Raw genomic sequence first — 27,319 nt, forward strand, 5'->3', positions numbered from 1 at the left:
AATCGACCCTGGAATCGGTTAAAAAATCAGTTTGATTCGATTGAAAATACCAAGGAATCAGGAATCAGTCATCATAGAATCGCCGTTCCTAATTTGATTCAAGCTGTGATGATCAAGATCGGTGAAAATCGGAATTTGATGTCAGCCCCAATTCCGTTCAAATCGACCGATTCACCGATCCGATTCTCAATTTGTGGAACCCGGGGGTGCTGGCCCGTGGGGGAGAAAAACCCCAGACCCTAAAACATCTCTCTCTCTCTCTCTCTCGGCTTTATTATGTCCATTACCAGAGAGACTCTGTCAGGGACCAATATAATGCTCACCAATGGCCGAATCCCCAACCCAAACTTGAAACTTCAGCAGCAACGAACCGAAGAGAAAGGTTGCATTTGAATCTTCCCGTCCCTCTTAGCTCCGCTCCGCTTATAAATTATCTGTAGAAAGAGCTAAAAACAAACTCGAATCTTCTTCTAGCAATCGAAGATGGCGGACGTGGTTCAGTATAGGCTCGAGCGCATGGTCGACGAGCTCGATGACCTGGAGCGTAGAGGTCTCTTCACCCGCCCTGAAATTGCAGAGATTGTAAAGAAGAGAAGGAACTTCGAGTACCGACTGAAGCGTCCGAGCCCACTCAAGCAGGATTACATAGCGTATATCGAGTACGAGAAGCAGCTCGATTCTCTCCGTCGCCTTCGCAAGAAGTCCGTGGTTCGGCAATTGAAGCAGAAGGGCAAAAAGAGGTTGAGGAAGTCTGTCTCTGATTTTGCCGGCGTGTCTAGGATTCTGGAAATTTACCGTCTCGCTGTGATGAGATTTAAAGGCGACATCGATCTCTGGTTTCGCTATCTCGAGTTTTGCCGTGAACGAGGTCATGGAAGGATGAAGCAGGTATTCGGGGATAAGCTCATTATATTGTTTATGTGTTTGTGTTAGTATTGTACTCGTTTGCAGATTTTTGTTCCCTGCTAAACTGATGGGAGTTTGTTAGGAAATGATGCGTTTATTTTCATAAATGGGTAATGGGATTAGATTCTTACGCTCTCGGATGGACTGAAATGTATTCTGCATTTTTGTTATGGTTCTATAACAGTTTTATGTTGCTGCTCAATCTTCGGTATGAACCGTAACAGTTTTATGTTGCTGTTCAATTTTCTGTATTTTCTTCGTTTTGCATCAGTTATTTGATACAGTTGATATCAGGCTTGTACGGACTAGTTGTCTGTGTCTGTGACTTATTGGCTTATTGATGTTGAAGACAAATTGGACCTTACAGCGAACCATCTCTCCTTGCATTAAGAGAGGGGGGGGGGGGGGTGGTACTTTTGGAAACTTAGTCAGGAAAAGGTATTCAGTTTTTGAGCAATGTATTGATTTCTATGTGCTGCTAAAATTGAATCTAATTAACGCATTGTATAATCAACAATAACCTTCTGGTCGATTGAGCTAGGCCTCAGAACAGGTGATGACATGTTGAAACAATTTCCTTAATTCTTCTATACGTTATATTGTAGTACATCGGGGACATGTTTACTCTGCAAGCATTTTTATTATTATTTTTGGTATTGTTAATGCCTAAGGCTGTGCTTAAACTAAATTATAATGCAGTCTAATGCGTTGGAAATGTTCTGAAATTTCTTTGCAGGTTTTGGCTCAGGTAATTAGGTTCCACCCAAAGGTTCCTGGACTATGGATCTATGCTGCAGCTTGGGAGTTTGACCATAACTTAAACGTTGCAGCTGCTCGTGCTCTCATGCATAGTGGTTTGAGAGCATGCCCAAGTTCAGAAGATCTTTGGGTTGAGTATCTCCGCATGGAGCTTACATATCTTAATAAGTTGAATGCTCGAAAGGTTGCTATAGGAGAAGAAAAGGGTACCTTGGCTCGAGATCATGGAGATGCTGCTGAAAAACAGTGGAGAGATGAAAACAAGGATTTGTTTATGGCCTTTAATGAAGAAAGAGAGAATGCTGATGGATCAGATGTCCAAAAAGTGGAGGTTGAAAAGAAAGAAGATGTATTTCGTGAGAAAGGATCAATTTTGCTTCAAACTATCTACAGTAAGGCGATTGAGGCTCTTCCATCTAGTATTAGTTTGCGAAAAAGATTTTTAGAGATAGTAGATGCAACAGATTTGCAACATTCTGAAGAACTGAAGGAAGAGATAACAAGCAGCATGAAGAGAGATTTCTCAAATGAACCAGAATATTGGGACTGGCTTGCAAGGCTTAAAATTAGTAACCCTGCAAATGTAAGAGGCATGAGCAAAGAATCTATGACCTGTCAGTTGAATAAGGCTGTTGAGGTATATATCTTTTGTACTGATGAAACCTTCTCTTGAAAATTGTTGACTTATGTGCAGTTGCTAGTGAGATCTGACTATAATTGTTTTCTTATGTTTTCTTTCTTCTTTCCCATTTATTTGTTCTGGGTGTATTTTTTCAAGGAGATTTTCTCCTTTAATAATCACTTGTGGAGACCTATGGAAATTTTTTCAAAAACTTTGCATAACAAGTGCTTCTATCTGTTAATGGTAATTGGTGGATAACAAACAGGAAGAATGATTCTGTTTTTATCATAATGTGGAGGAGAAGTTCCTATATGACAACAGTATGTATTAGTTAGCATAGTATGCTATGATAAAACCAAAGTACGTCCGAAGAATTGATAAGTACTTAATTCTATTTCTCTTTGTTGGTATAAGCATTATAATCAGCAATGATGTAACAGGACCAGACAGTTTATCCGAAAGCATATGCCAAGAAAGGCCCAAAGTGGTTTCAGAAAGTTCTATTACTACAAATAAGTTGCATGCTAGGCAGCCTTACTGATATATGTAGGAGGGAGATATTCTAGATGTAACCATATTAAGATAGCAAAGGTGAAGGGGGGAGGGTTTGGGGAATAACTTCCTACATAATAAATAATAATAGAGGAAAATAAAACTCTAATTGAAATAGAGATATAAAAATAGTTGTTCATTTAGTTGTCAGAAACAGACCCCTGTAGTATCGTCGATTATTGAGAAGAAATCAAAATGGAACTTGCCATCCATTATTTCTATACCTACTAAGATAAAATCGGAAGAGTGGTTTCTCTACCCAGCTGATTGTCATTTGATTTTTCAATGCAGACTTAACTGCTTTCAGATCATAAAATGTGAACAGACGAACTGAAAAAATTCAAATCTGGATCCAACTGTGGTTCGCTTTTCTTAAAAAAAGATGCAAAACTATATCTGTTGATATGCATGGACCATGGTACATTTATGTGTTTATGCTGAAATTCATAGAAAGAAGTTGGCAAGAGCAGAACATGTAAGTGATAATGTTGAACCGATTGGGAAACTTGCAGAAGAGATACACATTCAGGAGTTTATCATGTACTTTGAACATCAGTAAGTGCATTACCACGAGGAGACCATTGATGTGGCTGGAAGGCTATAAAAGAGAAGACACCCTTTACTCAGCTGGATGAAAAACCGTAAAACTAGGATAGAGCAGAGGGAGGACAAAGACAGAGAAGAAAAGGGGATGTAATCCTGAACTTATTGAGTCAATTGCAGAGAGGAGGATTTCTCCATGATTTTTCATGTCCTTGGTTGTGTTCAATTGCTAGTGATACTTCAATGTAATCTTACGTACATTTTTTTATCCAAAATTTTGCATCTTAAATCTGATTTAAGTTGATTCTTGTATTTTAAGTTTATATTTTTCTGGATCCTCAACAGGTTGAATGAAAAGCCATGGTTTTCATCGGTCATGTATTTGCTCTGTTTGCATTTTGTAATTTTATGTTTTTTTTTTTCACTCACACCACCACCACCACCAACAACAACAACAACAACAACTCAGCCTTATCCCAACTTAATTGGGTCGGCTACATGGATCCAAACAAAACAAAGTAGGGAAAACTGATGTCTAAAAAAAATAAGAGAGATAGGGAAAGAGGGATGGAAAGTGTGAGTGTTAAATTTCTTTAATTCATGAAAGCAGCCTGTCAAAGACCTGCCCCTATGTATTAGGATTTGAGGCCAGAAACAAGTTCTTGGAGATTCACTATGTTACAACAACAGAAGGAAACCTAATTTTCTAGCCACTAGAAGGATGTGGATCAACTGGTTATCTGTAAGAAGTTGTATCAGATTACTTATTCTCCATATCTTGTCTTTCTGCTCATGGGCATCGATCCTCTTATGTTGCCTGATGGTGATGGTGATGTTGATGTTGTATATCTTGTTTGCAATTTTCCATATTGTGTGGATAAACTAGATGCTTTTCTTCTTTCATTGAAAATATGGATCTCAGCTTCCAAGACTGCAATTGCAGAATGTTAGCTTATTACCACTAATTATAGAGTTGCTTTTGTGGTTCATCATCCGCATGTTTGAGATGGAGAAGACAAAAGAATACAACAACTACTCAGCCTTATCCCAACTAAAGGAGAAGACAAGAGAATATGATGAAAAATTTATCCAGGGCTTAGTTATGTAGTATAATTTTGATGACTAATTTGACGGTTTATATGGATTCTCTTACTATCTATTTGGCCTCGTCTATTTGATATGTGCCTCCTGACAGCCTCTGAAAACCATGCTTAATTCAGTATGCAGCTAAATTATGTAGGAGTAGTGAAGTGATATTCTGTTCTGTTTCTATGTTCTTCTAATTCTGGCTTCACATGCTTCTGTATATAGATTTATGAGGAAGCCTTGAAGGTTGTGGCTTCTGCAAAGATGTTTTCCTTGTATGCAAAATATTTAATGGATATAATAGCTCCTGAAAGAAAAGATTCCCAAGATTCATGGTTTCCCAGTACTTCTGCTCATGAGGTAGAATTCATATCACATCTGTTGAAGGCGTATGAAATAGCTGAAACAATGGGACTCATTACAGAGGATATTGGATACCAATACATCTCTTTCTACCTGCAACTTGGGAGATTAGAAGAAGCCAGGAAGTTGGCAGAAAAGCTTTGTGATGGAACACTTTCTGGGGCAGTAAAATTGTGGGTTCTAAGGGTTTCAATAGAGATGAGATGGATTACAAGGAAATCTGCTGCTCCGAGTAATGATGACTTGCGCTGTATCTTTGAACTCCTGAGAAATGTTTTGACAAAAAATTCCATTTCAGAAGCTGAGAGCTTGTGGATAATGGTATGCTGGCAATGCTTTTCTTTCTTTTTCTTTTAACAAAACTCTGATTGCAGAGACTGGAAAGTTACCATTCTCCTTTTCCTGGTATTTGCTAACTGAATCTTCTCCAGTTATGCGTTTCTCAATCCAGCTTTTTTATCCCTCTTTATTATTGTTAATTATTAATTATTGGATGTGTTACTTTGTCTAATGTATAGACTTGATCATATCTGTACATTTATGCAATATATATTTATTTTCCATCTACTGGAGAGATGTGCAACATCCTCAGTCATTTGCTTGTCTGAGGAGGATAATATGGTTCTAGGACACATAAATGATAGGTTTCAGAAACCAACGAGAAATCAGTATCGCAAGCATAAAGAAATTCCAGAATTCAAGAGAAACCCAAGAAAGCAAAATCAGAAACTAAGATAAGGGCGAAATCCTGGTCGAAGGCTTGTTTCACTAGGGAGAACAGGATATTGAAAATTCAGAGTAATCTGATGATCAGATTTTAAGATCGTATCAAATCTTATTTGATTAAGGAAACTGAAAATTTACGGCAGACCCAGAATTCGATAACCAGAAATTAAGCCAAGAAGATTAGATTTTGAAATTGAGATGTCCTTAAGGTCTAACCAGAAAACAGAAGCATGAAATCGGAACTCAGAACAGATTGCAGAGTCTTAGATTTCTAGAAGAGTTGATCTCAGGTAAGAAACTTGAAATCACACCAGAAAACAGAGATTCTGAACCTAAAACAGATCTGTGATTAAAGACTATAAACCCAAACATAAACTAGGAGAACTTCAGGACAGAATAGCAACTAGAAGATTATGAATCAAATAGAAACCAGGACTAGAAGATTAGACGAAACATACCTGAGATAGGAAACTAAAGAGTCCTAAAAAGCACCCACGATTATAGTTGTCAAGGCGTTGCCTAGTCGTCCTGGCTCTTATCCATCTCCATTAGCTCTTTTCCTGCTCCTATGGAGCTCCTCCGTTTTTCAAAAAGAAGCTACTCTTTACCGGTTTGGCAACCTGAATAGTCTTGGTACTTTCTTTTAAAGAGAAAATATCCTAAAATCAGGTCCAATTGGTCAAGGGCTTGTAGCGTAGTGTTCGCCCAATACGCCTTGTTGACACTTTACGAGTTTACGTTGATTTATGTTTATTGTTTTGTTTTTATTTTTTTATTTTTTTTATTTTTTATGAATATGCTTATGTTATATTCTATGCTATCTTTATTACATGTTGGTTTTCTCATTGTAGGTCATTACTAGCTTAATTATATCAGTTGCATTGATATAACTTCTATGTTGCATATAAGCATAATTATATAAATTATCATTGCTATATTACATAGTCATATACTGCATGCCTAGGGCACCTAGGTGATGCCTTTGAAAATTGCTTCAAATGACCTTCTTACGCTCTGATGATTAAGGCTGTGATTTTTAATTTTTGTTGATAATCGTACATTCCGTGCCAAATTAAATGGCATTTGAATCGCAAACCCATAGAAAATGATCACTATCTCACAAGGATACAGAAGAGTGGTTACAAACAGATTGTATATATATATATATATATATATATATATGGGTGCATCTTGTTGTCACCAAGTAGGTGAACTAAGAAGTTGTAACCTTGCTTTTTTACCTCTTGTCTTATTCCCAAAAGTCATCTAATGCTGTATTTAATGCAGGGGTAATCCTGTCATTTCACATATAAACTGCATTAAATGCTGTATTAAATGACTTTCAACTTTTTGACGAACCTTTTTTACCCCTGCATTAAATAAAGCATTAAGTGACTTTTGGGAATAAGACAAGGGGCAAAAAAGCAAGGTTACAATCTTGTTGTAACCAACCTTGGTTACAACAAGATTTTCCCTATATATATAAAGGTTTTATGTTGTGTGGAGCAAGTGCATACATTAACTGGTATTCTAGATCTGATCGATTCTCCTTGCTTCTTTTTTCTTTCTGATCAACTCCTTATCAGGTGTGATCTATTCTTTCTTCTTACTTCTATGATCTGATCGATTGCTCTTTCCTTTCCTTCTCTTTCTGATCAATTCCTTATCAGGTGTGATCTAGCCTCTCTTTTACTTCTAGTACTGTTATCAATCTCTTTTTTTCTTATTTCCTGCCATCGATTTATTCATTTTCCTCTCTAATGCTTCAAATTTTTCATCCTGCATCCTCTTCTATAATTGCTGATTATTAAATCTGATCTGCAAAGCTTAATATCTGAGGCCTATTTGAATAGTCCCAGATCTGTTCATTAAATCTGATAATTCATCTCTATTATAATTTCTCAGTTGTTGAATATAGCTTTCTTGTAAAGCAGCTTGAGTTTCATCTATTTTCTTGCATCTGTTTATGAAGATTCCAGCATCAGTACATAGGCCATCCTTCATAGCATACTCGACCAGAAAATTAGAGCATTTTAACTTGTATTTTGTTAGATATTGGAAATCTTCCAAATTACTTCAATTATGGTCATATCAATACTCAGGTTTTGTCAGATCTGATCCTGCTCCTAAATTGTGGTTCAAGCATTAATTTGCCTCTAGAATCCTTTGAGATCTCTGAACCACATCAATTGTGTGCATCAATCCAAATTACTTCAATTGTGGTCATATCGATACTCAGATTTTGTCAGATCTGATCCTGGTCCTAAATTGTGGTTCAAGCATTACTTTGCCTCTAGAATCCTTTGAGATCTCTGAACCACATCAATTGTGTGCATCGATCCAAATTACTTCAATTGTGGTCATATCGATACTCAGGTTTTGTCAGATCTGATCCTGGTCCTAAATTGTGGTTCAAGCATTAATTTGCCTCTAGAATCCTTTGAGATCTATGAACCACATCAATTGTGTGCATCGATCACTGAGCACTCATATGCTTTTGCCTTAATATCCTTTTTGGCTAAGGTTTCTCTTGAGTGAAATCTTTATCCGGGGTTCTTTCTAAATTCTAATCTTTTGTATATTTTAATGATGTTGGTCTTCCTTAAAGTGCCTAGGTAACTGCTAAATTAAGTTTTGCACCAGTACTGTTTGATGCAGTCATGACTGCCTGATTGGGCTTAGGAAGTCCAGAATTCGGGCCATGGATAGGTTTTATGGGCCTGGGATACTTTTTTATGGGTTATTTGTTGTAACGGGCCTAATTTATAAGGCCAGTTATGGGGGTTAAATCTGCATACGGGAATAGTAGTAGACTAGTAGTCTGACCCTTGGGTTGCTAAGTTAAAAGACGCTGAGGTAGGTTAGGATACTTATTAGCTAGATAGGGTTTTGTTTCAAGTCAATTAAGTTCAGTGTGTGAGGATTAGGAGTCATTTTATGAGTCAGTTTAGGAATTTTAAAAGGTTATATGTAGAAGCATGATTTGAATAATAGAATTGGAGTTTTTTTGCAAGAGTTTTTGAGTTGTTGAGCTCTGCAAACATGGGTGAAGGATCTTCTTCTGGCTTACTGCTTTCTTCTTCTTCTTCTTTTAGTTCTGAATTCTACGTCAAATCAAGTGTTACCTCTTCTCTTCTACCATTCTTCTTCTCCCACTTATCATTATTTCTTCTAATCTGCAATGCCCATATTTTAGATATATTTTTAGATTGCATTCTTCTTCAATACCTCTCCAGTTACTGGTTTGTTCTACTTCAAATTTCACATACTAGTTTCTGATCTTGTTTTCTCTCAAAATCTGGTGCTGATTCCTTAAGAATACTGGTCGATATTGCTGTTCTAGTTTTGCTATTAGTTTTCCTAGTAGCAATAAGAATTGTTCGTAATTCCATATTTTTTTGTCAAAATTTCTTCAAATTTTGCTGGTCTGTTAATGGCTTAATAGATCAAAAGAAGGATCTACTGTGATGGGCTTAAAAGAGAGGATAAGAGAAGAAGAAAGAGAAGATAAAGGACTGTTCGGGGGCTGTGAACAGTAACATTAACAATGACTTTCGAAGGAGGGGCCTCTACTTTAAAATAAAATAAACCTTATCTCATTCCATTACATAACATATCAGATCACTAATTTATAGATTAACTAACCCCTCAACTTTAAAGACAACTCAAATTCCTGAACTTGAGAACCAAGGAATCTGAAAATAGAAACTTTTTGGAACTTATGGAGTTTCTAAACCAGATTGAGCAGTCCTTTAACAAAATAGAAATAACCCGAATTAGTAACTCAATATAAACCCAATCTTCTAGGAAACTGAAAATAGAAACTATTCTAAAATATAAACAAATAAAAAAGGATGCTAACTAAAAGGAAACTGAACTAAACATTAAGACACAAAATACTTAACTAAAAAAGGTTTTTTTCTAGACTAAACCAACTTGCTTAACAACACATGAGATCCACACAATCTGATTTATATACTTAATCCCGTGTACCCCCATAAATTCTAACTCGAGCTTAAAAAAGGCCAATAATATTGGTAAACACCAAAATAAAAGCCTCAGCCCCCAAGGCCTGTAGAATTGAACCATAGGCCAAAGGCCCAAAATAAAGCATTCCAAGGCCTAATTGGCCCGGTTGGACACTCTTAACTGCATCAATTCCAATAGGATAAAAAGTCAATCCCCCAGTTCAAGAACAAAAACTGGATTTTCAACGGTAGGTAAAATTTTCAACTTTCTAATGCTGCGGTTTTTCTCAAATCGAAAAATTCTATAAATCTTAATATGGTAAAACATTGCTAAAAACCAAAAGTGTGGTAAAATATTCATTTGTTTTGATATCTAAACAAATATTTTCATTCAGAGCGATTTTGACAGTGCACATACCAAATAAGGTTTGACTGGAACATAACTTCTTCAATATAAATTAGATTTAAGCACTTTTGGATTTGTTGGAAAGCTGGTTTTGTGTTCTACTTAATACTAAAAGTCTCATGTAAAATTAAAATCATATGAGTAGTTAAATTTCTTAGAGAATAATAACATTTCTCTAAATTGAGAACAATTTAATTACTTATAGATAAGATCATATTTTTTAAGAACAATATAAACCAAATGTAAGACTAGTATAAACCAAATGTGTGTTTGATTGTTTCAAACTTCCAATAGCTTGATTCTTCAATTCTGTTGTCTTCTAGTTTTATGTTGGTTTTTGATGACTTGATGTGGCTTAATATTGATTTTTGATGACTTGATGTGACTTAATGTGGCTTAATGTTGATTTTTGATGACTTGAGGAGGCTTAATGTTGATTTTTGATGATATAGGTATATATTGTAGCATACTAAAATATTGTAGCATACTAAATAATGTTAGAAAAGGGGAAAATAAAAAATAACACTTGGGGGCGCCTTGGTCGCCTAAGCGCTTAAACACCCTTCCAGCACCTTGGATCGCTTTGCCGCCTTGACAACTATGCCTCGACCACCTTGATTCACCTATCGACTTGACAATTGTGCTTTCTAGACTAAATTAACGTACTTAACAACACATAGGACCACACAATCTTATTTATATATTAAAAAAATAACACTTGGGGGCACCTTGGTTGCCTAAGCGCTTAGACACCCCTCCAGCACCTTGGATCGCTTTGCCGCCTTGACAACTATGCCTCGACCACCTTGATTTGCCTATCGCCTTGACAACTATGCTTTCTAGACTAAATTAACATACTTAACAACACATAGGACCATGCAATCTTATTTATATATTTAATCCCGTGTATCTTTTAGAAAACTGAAAATAGAAACTATTCCAAATGGAAACAAATAAAAAAAAGATGCTAACTAAAAGGAAACTGACCTAAATATTAAGACACAAAATACTTAACTAGAAAATTTTATTTCTAGACTAAACTAACTTGCTTAAGCACATGAGATCTACACTATCTTATTTATATACTTAATCCCGTGTACCCCCATAAATCCTAACTTTTGGGCTTATAAAAGAGGCCCATTGATAAACCCCAAAAATAAAAGCCCCAGCCCCCAAGGCCTGTAGAATTGAACCATAGGCCAAAATAAAGCATTCCAAGGCCTAATTGGCCCGATTGGACACTCTTAACTGCATCAAAATACCCCGTAGTTGAGAAAAACTCACCCTCGAGTTTTGTTGAATAGAAGAATCAGCATCACTCAATCGTCATCCATCCTTGATTGTATGAAATCATCAATCAGACCATGATCGACCAGTAAATTTGCGACACAAAGATCATCGTTGAAGTTGCTACTTGGAATTATAAACTTGACTGGTTCACTCAAGAGATCAACCAGTTTATTCTCTTCCACTAGTTGATCGTCAACTATCAGCCGTGCCCATTTTGTTCCCATATTGTTGGCTCGTCTTCTAGCTCTTCCACCCTTTGCTCAATGACTGAGATGAAGTTGTTGAAGGAAGAGTCCATACGATCAGATATGACCCACAGTCGGTTCTTAATTTCCTTGCATTGTCTTTGAGTCTCTTCAAGATTCTGTCGCATAAGTTGAAGTTGTTGTTGAATAACCAACAAGAGGGTTGGATCTATCTGCCAGGTTTTCTTTGATACCAAATAATGCGGATCAAAAGAAGGATATGCTGTGGTGGGCTTAAGAGAGAAGATAAGAGAAGAAGAAAGAGATGGGGCTGTGAACAGTACCCGTGAAAAGTGATTTTAGAAGAAGAAGAGAGGAGAGAAGAGAGAGGAGAGAGAGACCTCCATTATCTGTTCATTCCATTACATAGCATATCAGGCCACTAATTAATTGATTAACTAACCCCTCAACTTTCTATTCTTAAGACAACTCACAAATTAGAAGCATTCCTAAATTCCTAAACTTGAAAATCACGGAATCTGGAAATAGAAACTTTCTAGAACTTATGGAGTTTCTAAAACCAGATTGACCTGTCCTTTAATAAAATAGAGATAACCCAAATTAGTAGCTCAATATAGACTCAATCTTACCTAAATCTTCTAGAAAACTGAAAATAGAAACTATTCCAAAATAGAAACAAATAAAAAAAGGACGCTAACAAAAGAGAAACTGACCTAAACATTAAGACACAAAAATTTAACTAAAAAAGGCTGTAGACTAAATTAACTTACTTAACAACACATGGGAACCATACAATCTTATTTATATACTTAATCGTGTGTACTCCCTTCAATCCTAAATTTTGGGCTTATAAAAGAGGCTCATTACATTGATATAACTCAAAAATAAAAGCACAGGGTGTAAAGAATTTAACTGTAGGCCAAAATAAAATATTCCAAGGCCTAATTAACCTGTTTGGACACTTTTAACTGCATCAATTGCCCCACGTAGTCCTCGAGTTTGTAGAACGGGAGAATCATCACTCTGTCGGCATCCATCCTTGACTGTTTGAAATCATCAATCAGACAACGCTTGAACAAGACGAAATCTGCTACACAAAGATCGTCGTTGAAGTAGCAACTTGGAAATATTAAATCGACTGGTTCACTCAGCTGGTTTATTCTCTTCCACAAGTTGATCATCAACGATCAGCGGTCCCCATCTCGTTCCCCATCATTGATGGCTCGTCTTCTGGCTCTTCCACCCTTTGGTCAATGATTAGATGTGACCAACAATTGGTTCTTGAATTCCTTGCATTGTCATTGAGTCTCTTCAAGATTCTCTCTCATAAGTTAAAGTTTGACGAATAGCCAGCAAGAGGGTTAGATCCATCGGCCAGGTTTTCTTTGGTACCAAATGAAGCAGATTGAAAGAAGGATCTGCTGTGGTGGGCTTAAGAGAGAGGATAAGAGAAGAAGAAATAGAAGATCCGGGGCTGTGAACAATACCCATGTGCAGTGATTTTAGAAGAAAAAAGAGGAGAGAGAGGAGAGGAGAGGCACCAACCTCCACTTCAAAATAAAAGTAAAGCTTAACTCATTCCATTACATAGCATATCACACCATTAACTTATCGATTAACTAACCCTCAACTTTCTATTCTTAACACATTTCACAAATTAGGAACATTCCTAAATTCCTAAACTTTAGAACCAAGAAATCTGAAAATAGAAACCTTTTAGAATTTATGGAGTTTCTAAAACCAGATTGAGCAGTCCTTTAACAAATTAGGAATAACCTAAATTAGTAACTCAATATAGGCCCAATCTTACCTAAATGTTATAGAAAACTTAGACTAGAAACTATTCCAAAATAGGAACAATTAAAAAGGATGTTAACTAAAATGAAACTTACCTAAACACAAGATTCTAAATCTCAGTTTCGAAGCCGGTTTCGGTCAACCTGTAACTGAGACATGCCAGATCTCATTTTTAGGTTTTGATATTAGGTTGAAACTTGGGTTTTGACCTTGGGTATTGTTTCGGGCAGGCCCGAAACCGAGACACTTGGGCTATGTTTGGTAACGGTCTGAACAAAGAACACCTGTTCTTGACTAGAAACATTCTTTGGCGTTTCTGGTCTGGAACATCTTTCTGTGACTGAAAGACCATTTGGTAACGGTCTGAAGAATGTGTTCATAACGAAAATGGTGTTTGGTAAAACCTGTTCTTCCCTATTTGATATTAATTACAATAATGCCATTTCCTTGTAAATTATACCAAAAAATACTTGTCAAATCCTTCTCTTACCAACCTTAGCATAAAATTAAAATATCTCATTAACATAACCAAAGTAATTATAAAAATATGTCAAATTTCAAAGATGCCATTAAAATTGGGTTCTTGTGTGGATTAATGGCATAACTGACTATGCTATGAACAGTTGAATAAAGAGGGCCTTGGTGGATTCGAACCACCATCCCCTTGGAACATGCTCATGTTCCAAGTGCTCTACCAATTTGAGCTAAAGACCCATCAACTAGAGATCCAAAACCGAAATACGATAAAAAAAGTCACAGTAGCATGAATCTCTACATGAGGAAAGCAATGAGCAAAGGTCAAAAAAAGAAATACATCAAGAGAGTCACAATGCAATGAATCTTCGCATGAGAAATTTTTTTTTGGGGTGAATAAAAAATTCATTACCAGAGAAGAAAAAAATACAGGGATCCCCTTGGGGAGCAACAACAAAAATAAGGAGCCAAACCTCACGGAGGAGGGGCAGAAGCTACAAGGGAAACAGAAGAGAGACCCCAGGAGACAACAATGAGCCTGTTCCTTGGGGTGTTAGGACAAGAAGAGGGAGGAGTTGAAGACAACTTGGCTTTAAATTTCAAAGGAAATGGAGTCCCAAATCTGTTGATAGGACCGAGATTTGGAGGTCCATTTCCTGATATTGCACTCCATCCAAATGTGGTTTAATGCTGCACAAAAAGCCATCTTTCCGATCGAATCATAGATAGAGGATCCCCCAAAAGTCATATCAATCCAAATCCACTCTCTAGCGAAGGGGAGGATTTATCTAGGAGCAGGCCAACATTTGTTGAGAATACCCTTCCAAATGGTAGCAGAAGTAGGACAATCAAAGAAAAGATGATCGGATTCGTCCACGTTATTCCAACATAGGCCACAATGGGGGGAGACTGAAATCTGACGATTGCGAAGAAAGGCTTGAGTTGGAAGACAGTTGGTGAAGACCCTCCAAGCCGTGAAGCAATGACGAGGAATGTGATGCTTGAACCAAAGAAGCTTTCTCCAAGGAACCAAAGGACCTTTCTGACGAATAATCTCCCAAGCTGCTTTAGAGGAGGACTTTGAATTGTTTGACGGCCACGAAACACAGTCACCACGACTTGGGGGTCTTCTGGAGATTGTATGAAGGTCATTCCAAATAAGATTCAGCATAGGGGCATTTGAAGTGGGAGGAGTCCAACTAGACAGATCAAGGATATCAGTAACCAGAGAGAGCCTGTGAAGACCAGAAGCATAAACAATCATGGGGGTGACTGAGTGAAGGAGAATCCCCTTTGGGTGCCAATGGTCTAACCAAAGGAAAGTAGAGCAGCCATCACCAATACAAGAGTGAATGAATTGAAGCACCAGGTGACGAGAAGCTAGGATCTTGTGCCAAAATCCAGGAAGCATTAATCAAGACTGAAGCAATCCAAATGGAATCCTGGCGAAGAAGGCCCGAATAAATCCAATCGACCCAGATACTTTTCTTTTTCGAGACAAGCTTCCAGATTAGCTTGATGATGCCAGCAGAGTTCACTTCTTTAATTCTTCTGATCCCGAGACCACCTTCTTTCTTAGGCAGGCAAACAACAACCCAACTTAGAGGATGGGAAAATCTAGAAGAATCATTTCCCTTCCAAAGAAAGGAAGCCAGCAGAGATTCCAAGCACTTGATAGTAGATTGAGGGAGACCATAGGTGCTAGACCAGTAGATATAAGAGGACTTCAAGAGTGATTTAATAAGGACTAACCTGCCTGCATAGGATAATAACTTGCCTTTCCATAGCTGTAGTCTTTTCCTGATGAGATCTAACATGGGGGTACAATGATGAGTCGAAAGCCTTGCTGGAATCAAAGGAAGCCCTAAATATTTGACCGGTAAATGCCCTTCAAGGAATCCCGATGTAGCAAGGTAGCCAACTTTGTCTTGGTCAGGTACCCCAGCAAAGACTAATAGAGACTTGGAAGGGTTGATACGAAGCCCTGAAAGCTCATGAAAGTGCTGAAGGCAAAGCATAATGGATTCAAGAGAGGCAATGGAGGCCTTCGAGAAAATCATATGGTCATCAGCAAAAGCCAAGTGGGTGAGCTTGAGAGCTTTACACTTGGGCAAGGGAGAAATGAGATGGTGGTCAGTGCAAATTTGAATTTCCCTTGTGAGAACTTCCAAAGCCAAAGTGAATAGATACAGAGAGAGAGGGCATCCTGGTCTAATCCCCACTGAAGCTTCAAAGTAACCAGCCAGGCTTCCATTAACTAAAACTGAGAGCATTGAGGAGATGCAAGAGCGAATCCAGTTGACAAAGATCAAAGGAAACCCCATTTTGGTCATCACTTGAACTATAAAGTCCCATCGTAAGGAATCAAAAGCCTTGTGGAGATAAATCTTCAGAAGCACGGAGGGAGAATGGTTCTTCCTGTCAAATCCTCGGACTATATTATTGCAAAGAAAAATGTTGTCAGAAATATTCCTACCAATGAAGGCCGATTGGTTGTCACTGACAAGAAGATCCAAAACACTTTTAGCGAGGATCTTGGCAATGAACTTGTAAAGAAGATTACACAAAGCAATAGGTTTGTAGTCATTCAAGGAAGAAGCACCGTCCTTCTTAGGAATGAGACAAAGGAAAGTGTGGTTGATGCTCTTGATCTGGCTTGGATTGAAGAAGAAACTCTCAATGGCGGCCATAAGATCCACTTTAATGATATCCCAGGAAGCTAGAAAAAATCCCATACTGAAACCATCAGGACCAGGGGCACCATTTACCTTGAGGGATTGGATAGCAGCCACAATTTCCTCTTCCTTAAGGATGGAGCGTAAAGAGTCCAAATGAGTAGCTGGGAGGAACTTGTTGAGTAAGCCATTAGGGATGGGGCTAGAGACCTCTTGAGAGCCCTTAAAGAGATCCTTGAAGTGCTTAACCGCCAGATCTTTGATGTCCTTAACTGTTGAGGCAACAGAACCATCCTGAGAAGTAAGCTGAAGGATGGAGTTGGAGTTAACTCTAGCTTTCATAGACCAATGGAAATAGGCAGTGTTTGAGTCACCCAAGTCCAGCCACTTAATTCTAGATTTTTGTTTGAGGAAGCACTCTTCCCAGGAAAGCAAAGTAGAGAGCTCAAGGGAAACCACCTTCTCTTCATCAGCAAGAATAACATTGAGATGATCAGTCTGAAGCCGAAACTGAATGGAGGCAAGCCTATCCTTGCAATCCTTGACTTGCTCAGATATTTCCAAAGGTATTGATGTTCCAATCTTTAAGGGCTGCTTTCACATTTTTAAGCTTTTTAGAGAAGGCAATCAGGGGGGTGGAAAAAGCAAAAACTGGCTTGTCCCAAGCCTCCTTAACAGTAGAGAGAAGGAGGTATGAGAAAGTTAGTAAGCAAGATTTCCATAATTGAAGTATGGACAGTGGAGTTTTCTCACAGCAACACCTAAAGCCCTCCTATTTACTCAAATAACTCAATAAGAACTCATGGACTCAAAAATGCCGGAGCTATCATAATCATACAAATAACAAATTCAACTTTTCCACATAGACAGAGCATATGGTTTCTGTTTCTTTTTCTTATCTTCACTTGTCTAGATCTGGAATTCTTAATAAGTAAGAAAATGGAGTCCATCCAAAATATCACAAAAAACTCACCATCTAAAGCCTGCCATTATAAGCTGATCAGATGCAACAAATAGGGGCCGGTAGTATGAAAGACCAGATACTTTTAACCCTAAAGCCTGTCAATCCCAACCTAATTGCAAGGCTCCCCATTTAATCACATATTGCCGGCATTACCCAAGGGATCCACAAGAATCAGAATATCTCCCCAGATCTCAATAGGCAAATGGGAAGTAGATGGGAAAGTGCGGGACAGTATTTGATGTGTTCCTGAGATCTGGAAAGTGAGTAAATTTATGTATTTAGTTGTCCTAGTTCCACTTGGAGTCAGTCTTGGCAAGTTGTCTACAAAGGCTTATAGGTATGTTTTCCTCAGTTTTTACTGCTGAAATATCAGCATTTGCAGTGTGGACTTTTTGTGTTGGAGGTGGACTCCTTGAGATCCTCTTTTTGTTTAGCCTATTTTCTTGGTATTCCTTCATGATCTGCTAAAGTATCATATCTGATTTCATCACTGAACACAACTGCAATACGATTTGCTTATGGACACCAATACACCATGGTGTTCTCCCATATCAGGGTATCATACCTTGTTGATCCTACAATTAAAAAAATTTCAAACCCACACAACTATTTATCTCTTAAAGGGCAAAGGCAAATGCATGGAGGTGTTGATTTACATGTGATCATCTTCATAATAAAAGGTTTAGTAGGTTTTAGCATCAAATCAAGGAGAGGAAAGGAAGAGATACATTCTGTCCGACAAAAATTTCAATATTTTAACACAGGCAGAATTTCGGTTTGACATCATATAGCCATCAGACATCATATTACACATACAACATTAGCTAAACTACAGATCGATCTAACCCAAAAATCCATACCTAAAAATCAATTTTAGGTAACAGTAGCTAACAATAAAATCCCTAAAAATCTAATTTGCTCAAGAAATCCGTAAAATCCATACCTTCTTGGCTGAATCCTTCCAATTATAGGGATGGTGATCCAATTCCTGAGACACAATGGGAGAAAAAATGAAGATCTTCACACAACAGGGACGAACGAGAGAGAGAGGTCTCCTCCTCTGCTCCTTCTCTTCCAAACGTTTGATCACAAGGTGCTTTCTCAAAACCAAGACCTTCACGGGTTTTGTTTGATTTTTACACCGTCTCAGACACGGTCTGTAAAGAACCTTCTTTTAGCAAAGATTCATTCCGGTTCGTTCTGAAAGACCAAAAAAACGAACCAGCAACTCAAACACTTTTTCATGTTTTTTTGTTCTCAAAGAACAGCTTTCGGACCGTTACCAAATGTAGCCTTGGAGATTTTGGTCAGTTTCGACCGAGATTTAGTTCATCCATAATCATTAAGACACAAAATACTTAACTAAAAAGACTCTTTCTAGACTAAATTAACTTACTTAACAACTCATAGGACCACACCATCCCATGTATCTTGAAAATAGAAACTATTCCAAAATAGAAACAAATCAAAAAAGGATGCTAACTAAAAGTAAACTGACCTAACATTAAGACATAAAATATTTAACTAAAAAAACCTCTTTCTAGACTAAATTAAATTACTGAACAACACATGGGTCCCACACAATCTTATTTATATACTTATTCCCGTGTACCCCCTTAAATTCAACTTTTGGGCTTATAAAAGAGGCCTATTACATTGTTAAACCCAAAAATAAAAGGCCCAAAGCCCATAGAGTTGAACCATAGGCCAAAATAAAGTATTCCAAGGCCTTATTGGCCCGATTGGACACTCTTTACTGCATCATCTGTTCTATTAGAATAGACCATTCGACCTGATTTCTTGTCTATTCCAATCTATCTGTCATGAGTTACAAACTTTCTCCTCGTTCTGGCCTATATTTCTTCTGTTGGATTTTCTGGTTCGAGATTAGCCTACAATACTGTTATGTTAAGAGTAGGGGTGGAGCCAGGATCTCATCTGGGGGGCCAATCATTCAAAAATATAGCTAGCAATTGGTTGGGGTATGACGATGCTAGGGTTGGTGGTAAGTGGGAAGTGTAGAGTGGGTTTTGCTAATAATATGTACACTATACTGACCCCTAACTTACCCTGCCCTATCATGAATGTGCATGGCCCGCTGAGTTTACAAGACAACCAAGGCAAGGCCCTGTAGGTTTTCAGGTACTGAAGCTGAGCCTAAACCAATAAGTCATACTGCATCATATCCATTAGATGGGGTGGGTGATTGAATCATAATCTATGAAGAATACAAACAACAACAACAACAAACTCAACCTTATCCCAATTTAATGGGTTCGGCTACATGGATCCAAACTAAACAAAATAGAGAAACCAGAGTTATACTCAAAGATAAAAGGTGAAGAAATGATGGGAGAAGAGGGATGGGGAAAGAGATGAGAAATGACAAAGGAAAAGGACAAATGGAAGATGGGAAATAAAAGAAAGATGAAAGGTAGTAAGAGGAAAAAGGCACAACCCAACATGTTAGGATAATCAGCTAAATACGTCGGTCACACAACACTCATGACGCACCTCTCCACTTCATCCATCCCACTTTAATTCTCTATGACACATCATCCTCTATGTCACCTTTTTTATTTATGATTGACCCCAGATATCTAAAATAGTCACTTTGCGGTATCTCTCTTTCCTCAATTCGCACCATATCAGTATCCATCAAAGTGTGACTAAAATTACGCATCATATACTCTGTCTTTGTTTTTGCTAATCTTAAATCCTCGTGTTTCCAAGGTTGACCTCCAAAGCTCTAACTTAGAGTTAATCCCTTCTTTTGTCTCATCTACCAAAATGGTATCATCAACGAAGAGCATACACCATGAGACCTCGTCTTGAATGCTCTTGGTTATATCGTCCATGATAAGCACAAAAGGGTTAGGACTTAAGGTTGAACCCTGATGTAATCCAATCGTGATTGGGAATTCCTTACCCTGACCTCCCACAGATCTCACACTAGTCACCACGCCCTCATACGTATCTTTAATAACATCCACATATTTACTTGACACCCCCCTCTTCACTAGAACATGCTGGATTAGATCTCTAGGGACTTGGTCATAGGCTTTTTCCAGGTCGATAAAGACCAATCACTTATTAGTGTGAATACAAATCACTTATTAATGTGACAAAGTAGCTAAGCTGGGGCTTTTCCAAGTCATGATTGTAAGGAATCAGGCTTGGGTCTTTTGCTTACCAAATATGTTACAAACCCATTATGGGTTGTATAAACTCCAACAATTTTGGGCTCTATATATTAACCACATCATCAAAATAAAGTGGATTAAGAAAATTAGCACGTGCATTCTAGAGGATTCCAAAATTGGTCACTCAAATTGAATGTATTATCCCTTGTAACACATTAGACTATAGGGATATTGCATTACATCACAATATAACTTTTGCTTTTCTTGAACCAAAGGTATTATTCCTTATGGAAGGTTTTGAAAAAGGGGGAGGGGGTTGGAATGCTTCCTAATGGCCTGCCATGTATATGATATACACGAAGGATTGGAACTGTTGTGGAGGTTGAGGTTTTTGAGGAAAAAGTGGGGAGGGGTGTTACAAGTGTACAACTTATGTATTTACAAGGCTGCATCGCCCTACATTATATATTATATATTAAATTAGTTAAAAAATTGTGCTGATCATGGGTCTAAAACATACATTTAATAACATAGAGGGATTTTAAAATGGAAAGTACTGTGGATTAGAAAGGTTTCATGGGATTAGCTAGGTGTTAGGAATTGAATTGATCAAAAAGGGTTCAGAAAAGCTCTGTAATGGTGGTTTGGGTGCAGCTGGTAATGGTAATTCTAATCACTCAAGGATTAGGATTTGGAAAACCCAAGAAAACCCAGAACCACAAGTAAGGAACAAAACCAGTTAGAGAGAAAATTCAAAAAGCAAGTCAAAAACAGTTCAGAATGGTTGGATATTCAGGTCAAATGTTAAGTTTAGAAGGGTAAACAAGCCTGCAAAGTTTGAGCGAATTCTGATTGTCAATTTTCAAGTTATTGAGAAATCCTACCGGAACTAGAATTCTTCATTAGAAACCCGGAACAGAAGAATTCAATGGCAGATCTTTAGGGTTCCAGAACAAATCAAGTAATGGTCTAATGTTACTGTTAATGGTAAACAGAAACCATAACAGTATCCAGAAATCAGAATCAAAAAATCAAACCAGAAAACTGAAATTTTGAAGAGTTAGAGTTCAGATAGGAAACCAGATATCGATTTGATATTAAGCATTTAAAACAAGAACTGAACTGGAATTAGAACTAGTAGACCAGAATAATAAACTTAAATTATTTAGGGCAGAATTCTATTCAGCAGGACAGCTAATAAGTATAGCAAAACAGGATTAAGTAAAATTAGAAACTTGAAGTCACAGTGCAGGAGAAGTTCAGAAAACCTGACCTGAATAGATGGAGAAAGGAAGAATAGAGATAAGAGAGAGAAAAGCAAATCAGGAATCCACCTGATTGCAGGCTTAGAATCTCACCAAAGCCTTCCTGGAGTCCACCAGGGCTTCACTGCTGAATCTCACAGCAGTATTTGATCTGAAATCTTCAGAACCAGCAGCAGAGAGCTTTTCTTATCCATAAAATTTTATGGAGTAGGCTGTAGCCTATGCACTTTCTAGATATGTGCTAGACTAAGTGACTAACTCAGACTCTGAAAAGAAAAGGCTTAAATCAATCCTAGGCAGAATAGACAAACCAAAAACAAAGATAGATTGGGAAACCTTCCAGTCGATAGCTGTATTTGGAGGTTTCCTAATGCAACTACAAAACTGACAAATAATAGAAAACTGACTCAAATAAGGACTGGAATCAATAAATTCTAGCCTTAGCAAAGCAACTTAGTAATAATAGAATAAAGAAAATAAGATTCCCAAAACAACCCCACGATTCTGGTTTCGGAGAGAACCAGAAACTGGAAATTGCAAGGCCCAGAAAAGCTGAAAAGCTGGGCCAAAATCGGACCAGGCTGAACTGCACGTTATTCTGGCCTGTTATTCTTCTTTCTCCTTTGATATTTGAGCTGGAATCTGGATTCTGCATCAGCAGGATAGAGAGGTTTTATGGTGGTTTTAAGTTTTAACTGTAACATGAAAATCACCAAGCTTGGGGTCCTATGACTGTTATATAGACATCGGCTATGATTGGTGGCTTGGGTTGCTATGGTCTGAAAGTCTGAAACTAGATGAATGAGTGTTACTCGGCTAAGTTGTCTGGTGTGAATGAGGGTAGAGCAGCAAGGAATTTGAAAGAAATGTCAGAGTGAAGAAGAATGTAGGAAATTGCACCTGGGTGCAAGTAAACACACCTTAAAACAACCACATTTCATCCAGGCAAGCTCTAAATATTTCTGGAAATTCCCTTGGACATCCAATACTTCCACTTTATGGAATTTAAATGCATAAAGCACATTGCTTCTCAGGTGAACTGCTCAGTCCACTGCAAGCCAAGGACAGTGAATGACAGGGCAGATCTCTTGGCTAAGCCAGGGGTTGGTAGAGTTAGCTGGAAGGCTGCCACTCTTTTGCCGTGGCAGACTAGTCTGGGATTGTATTCATGTGTTCATGATTGTAATTTATTGTAATATGGATTTTAGTAATCCATTTTGGGTGGTGGCTCTGAACTACTTTGTTTGGGCTGCTCTACAGTTGTTTTTGTTCCCGTTCATTTATCAATAAAAGCTGTTATTTATTAAAAAAAGGGGAGCAGTTTTCTGTCTGGGAGCGTGGCGTACGACAGCGCCCCTGGGTCTATCTCTGCTGCCCCAATAGGGGCATAAATGTCATTTCATAGGGGAGGAGGAGAGAGGTAGACACAGGAGCGCTGGTGTAGGTCACTCTCTCAGATAGAAAACATTTTCCCAAAAAAAGAAAAGAAAGATTTTTTGTTGTAAGAAGTAAAACTATACCATCCAAGGACAAGTGAATATAAAGTACAAAAAATCAAAAGCTTAGATATAATTACTCATTAGAAGAGACCATGAGAATCCTTGTTGACCAATGTTGACCACACTAGCCATCAAGTTCCCTAGTCGCCCCAGATCAACGTAACAGTGACAGTTCAGCACATTAGCATTTTAATTTGTCTCTGATGGCTACTTTTTTTTTTATAAATTTTGAGAGATTTTGATGATTCCTGTCAATCAACTATTCTCTAAGCACCTTTACTAGATCGACAATGGATGCTACTTGGTGGGCATATAACTGATTGCATCTGATTCATGTAGCTCCAGATTTGTATTTTTAAAAAAAAAAAAATAATGAGAGCGATAGCCAGATCAAAACCTACCTTTGGCCCATCGAAAATTAGAAATCCAAATGGATATGTTACTACGATTAAATTAATGGATCAGATTTCATATTGAAGCATTCGGTGTCTTGCCTATCCTTACTGAAGCTTTCAGTTCTGCATATTCTGTGTGCTCTATAGCAAAGCCATGCTTGGATCCTGACTGGATCCAGCTAAAAGATATTGCATCAGATCCATATCTGACATGAATCTATTTAACATCTGATATAACCAACCACCCTGCCCTCCAATTTAAATGGTTCTCATTGTGCGAATGTTTTTTGAGTCATTACAAATTTGCAGGTATTGAGGGTGGGCCTTGGTGCAAACGGTAAGGTTGCTCCATTGTGACCAAGCGGTCACGGGTTTGAGTTTGGAAACAGCCTCTCTGCGAAAGCAGGGGTAAGGCTGCGTACATTATGACCCTCCCCAGACCCTGCAGTGGCGGGAGCCTTGTGCACTGGGTACGCCTTTTTTTTTATACAAATCGTAGGTCTTGTCAGCTCTTTTCACTCACTTCTAGGCAACCTTCATGATACTATATTTGCTTGCTGCAACAACCTACTTTATTTCTGTTTTGAAGAGAGACCTGGACAGCATTAACAGTCACAATTTGTGAAATGGTATACCATTGCAGTTCATATATGAGCAATTCTCTAAGTGTATTTTTCTTCGTGTCTTTTTATGTAGGCCCTCAAATTTTTTTCAAATCAAAAAGATTATTTTGACAAGCTGGTGCAGACTTCTCTCAATTTACTGGCTAGAGCTGGTGAAAGTGGTAGCCAATTTTCTCTTTCTTCTGCTATTGTCAACTGGGTTCTTGAGAAGGAAGGTATTCAACGAGCAAGGGAGATGTATAAACGGTATGTTGCTATATTATGATTGTAAAACCCATAACTTATTGATACAAATAAAACCTTTGTCAAGAAATCATTGTGGCCGAAATTTACATCTTTTACGTATTCATCTAAACTAGTTTTACGGTCCTTCTAATTACTCATCACTTGTGCAGGACAAAATCTATCTTTGTAATTAGCATTGTGTTTTGGTCATTGATGGTTGACAAACTCTTTTTATTTCCCCCCTCCCCAGATTCCTTTCTTTACCTCATCCAAGTCTTGCAATCTATAAGAACTGCATCGAGTTGGAAACGAACCTCGCACTTGTTGGTGATAATGGTGGTCTTATAAATACTCGCAAGTTGTATGAATCTGCCCTTGCAACTTACAGCCAAGACTCGAGATTATGGCGAGATTATTACTCAATGGAGAGTAAGGTGATATTCTTTCTGCTGTACCAGTAGGGAATTTGTGCATGAGGATAGGTTAACAGAGGAGGACATCTTCCATTCTCCTATTGCATATATTGATCAAATGAAAGGCTAATCCCATTCAATGGACCTCCCAAGGAAATCTTCTAAAATTTGCCAACCTTTGAGCATTAGCACTTTTTTTATGGCTCAGAAGTGCTGGATGAGTTGGATTCTTAGGACTATTCTATTCAGGTAGCTCGACAAAGAATTTCTAGGTGCAACCCTATGAATTGTTGGCTGCACTTGCCCTAAATTAAACCATGTAATGCAAAGAGAGGCAGGACTTCATCCTCTCTTGGTGCACTTCTCGCTTTCATATGCATTTTGGTAGGGGGGTGGATTTTTTTTTTGCGGGTTGGAACATTTACAAAAACTAATGGCGTCTATCTGATGGGGATCTGATAGTGTTTTTGTCAATTTTACAGGTTGGAACATCAGAAACTGCCAATGCTGTCTCTTGGCGAGCTCGAAAGACTCTCAAAGATGCTGGCAGCTTGTTTGCTCATGACTTGTAATGAATTTGCTATTTTATTTACCCCCAATTTTGACAGTTTTGTTCAACCAAAGAAAATTTTGGCAGTTGTTTGATTTCTTATTTATTGAAAAAAGATCAGCGAAAAAAATGAGTGATGCCTAACTATACTTGAGTTGAATTGGTTTTTGGTTTGGATGCCAATCAAAGTACATGCATCTGGCAATCAGAATCATGATTCATTAGAAACTATTGACTGGTTTTTGGTGAGCTCATGGACTTCATCTAAAGGTTTGAGGATGCTGGGTCCATTCTGAAACACTAGCTTTGACGATGCTGACTGGTAATTGACGAGGAACTTCAATAAATGAAATAAAATTGAAGTTATAATGTAGAACCAATTGAAACAAGCAAAATTGAAAGCTGGTTGGCCGTTTCTGTAATCATATTTGGAAAAATATATTCATAAAGTATAGAGTATACAGACTAGTTGCTGGAGCTATCTTGTCCCAGGATCCATTCTGAACCATTCTGAACCATTCTGGATTGGAATTCTACTGTGAAACACTGAACCATATTCAGGTGTAAAATAAGCCGCAGGGGATTTTCAAAGTTTGATTAGTCTCTGTCAAAAAAAAAAAAACAAAAAATTCTGAGAAAGCAGCTTTCATGACTTGAACCGTGAGGCAGCATGGAATGGGAGAATGGGGTGTGCAGCTTATGTTCATTCTCTTTATTGGTCAGTTATGTTAAAAGGTTTCAGTAACCAAAGAATGATATGTGGCATTGCTTACTTCACTTCTCTTTGGGTTTAAATCTCTAAATTTTTTGCTTCATTTTACAGAGGTTTTGGGATGGAGTATGAAAACTAGAGGGCTGGATGGACTATCTTGATTAGGTATGTTTACTAAGATTAGACCTTTTTGGCCACCTGTTAATTAGGAAACCCTGAAATACAGTGTATGAGTTGAGAAGTGTTAGGCTTCAGCTTCACAGCAAAAAAAATCCAAATTTTATCTTGAAACAGAAGGTTATCCAGACAGAGAAGCATCATTTTTCCGTAGGGGAGTGAAATATTCTGGCACATAAATTTACAGACATGGAAGCGACTAAGGCTGCAACAGGGTCTGGTTGGGCCGAGCTTTATAGAACCCTAGCCCAACCCTGAGTCCCCTTTGCTGGGCCCAGACCCAATCCGACCATGATTCAGGGCCTGAAAAATCCAATTCTGACTCGCCCTTAGGGTTGGGCCGGGCTGACCCTGATTGGCCCTAATCATGTGGAGGGGGAAGGAATGCATGGGTTGGGATGGGCCGGGGAGAAAATTATCAATTTTACATAAAATAACACTATAATAAAATGTATTATATCACTTATTATTTTTATATATAATATAATATATAACAAAATATGGGTGACGTTTAAAATTTATAATATATATATATATATATATATATATTATACCAATATATGAAGGTCGTGCTTGGTGCGTTGGTCAAGTGCTCACTTGTTGAACATTTGATCACGGGTTCAAATCCTAATCATATTGACGAGGAGAAACTTCCAAGAACATAACAAAAGCTACCCCATCTAAGATGAGTTTCAACTTACAAATTACAAGTGACAAAAAAAAAAAAAAAAAAAAAAAAAAAAAACTAATCGGTGGTTTTACATTCAGTTACATTATACATCTATGGATAGAATACAAGATTGTGGCATCGGTAACAACTGATAAGATTGCTCTCCATTTGAGAAGATTTTGAATTTTGTAAGGGTTGAGATAATGTGGTACAATATCGTTAACGATTGTAACATCTAAGAAGATTGCTTTTTAGATTTTAAATCGAGATGATGTGGCACATGTTAAGGTTGCTCCATTGTGTCCAAGTG

General features: G+C 37.8%; 1 protein-coding gene and 2 long non-coding RNA genes across 3 annotated transcripts; 1 reads left to right on the top strand and 2 right to left on the bottom strand.

Moving 5' to 3' along the window:
* Nucleotides 1-339: 339 nt before the first annotated feature.
* LOC122643004 (U3 small nucleolar RNA-associated protein 6 homolog) lies at nucleotides 340-25,556 on the top strand. The gene is made up of 6 exons (XM_043836632.1): nucleotides 340-888; nucleotides 1,643-2,302; nucleotides 4,694-5,152; nucleotides 24,336-24,508; nucleotides 24,738-24,921; nucleotides 25,383-25,556. The coding sequence occupies exons 1-6, from the start codon at nucleotides 484-486 to the stop codon at nucleotides 25,470-25,472; spliced, it is 1,971 nt and encodes a 656-aa protein (XP_043692567.1). The 5' UTR covers nucleotides 340-483; the 3' UTR covers nucleotides 25,473-25,556.
* On the bottom strand, nucleotides 6,388-10,726 carry LOC122643006. Its single transcript, XR_006330142.1, has 2 exons — nucleotides 10,696-10,726; nucleotides 6,388-6,517 (listed from the first exon to the last, which is right to left on the bottom strand). It is a non-coding gene; the product is annotated as an uncharacterized LOC122643006 (long non-coding RNA).
* On the bottom strand, nucleotides 11,827-13,844 carry LOC122643005. The gene is made up of 3 exons (XR_006330141.1): nucleotides 13,830-13,844; nucleotides 13,470-13,476; nucleotides 11,827-12,001 (listed from the first exon to the last, which is right to left on the bottom strand). It is a non-coding gene; the product is annotated as an uncharacterized LOC122643005 (long non-coding RNA).
* Nucleotides 25,557-27,319: the final 1,763 nt, after the last annotated feature.

This window comes from Telopea speciosissima, chromosome 10, assembly GCF_018873765.1.
Source record: "Telopea speciosissima isolate NSW1024214 ecotype Mountain lineage chromosome 10, Tspe_v1, whole genome shotgun sequence".
Classification (NCBI taxonomy): Eukaryota; Viridiplantae; Streptophyta; class Magnoliopsida; order Proteales; family Proteaceae; genus Telopea; species Telopea speciosissima.

Coding starts and splice junctions, on each gene's coding strand:
- LOC122643004 (XM_043836632.1), top strand. CDS start 484: ATGGCGGACGTGGTTCAGTATAGGCTCGAGCGCATGGTCGACGAGCTC. Junction 5,153..24,335: donor CTGAGAGCTTGTGGATAATG/GTATGCTGGCAA, acceptor CTTTTTATGTAG/GCCCTCAAATTTTTTTCAAA. Junction 24,509..24,737: donor GCAAGGGAGATGTATAAACG/GTATGTTGCTAT, acceptor CCCCCTCCCCAG/ATTCCTTTCTTTACCTCATC.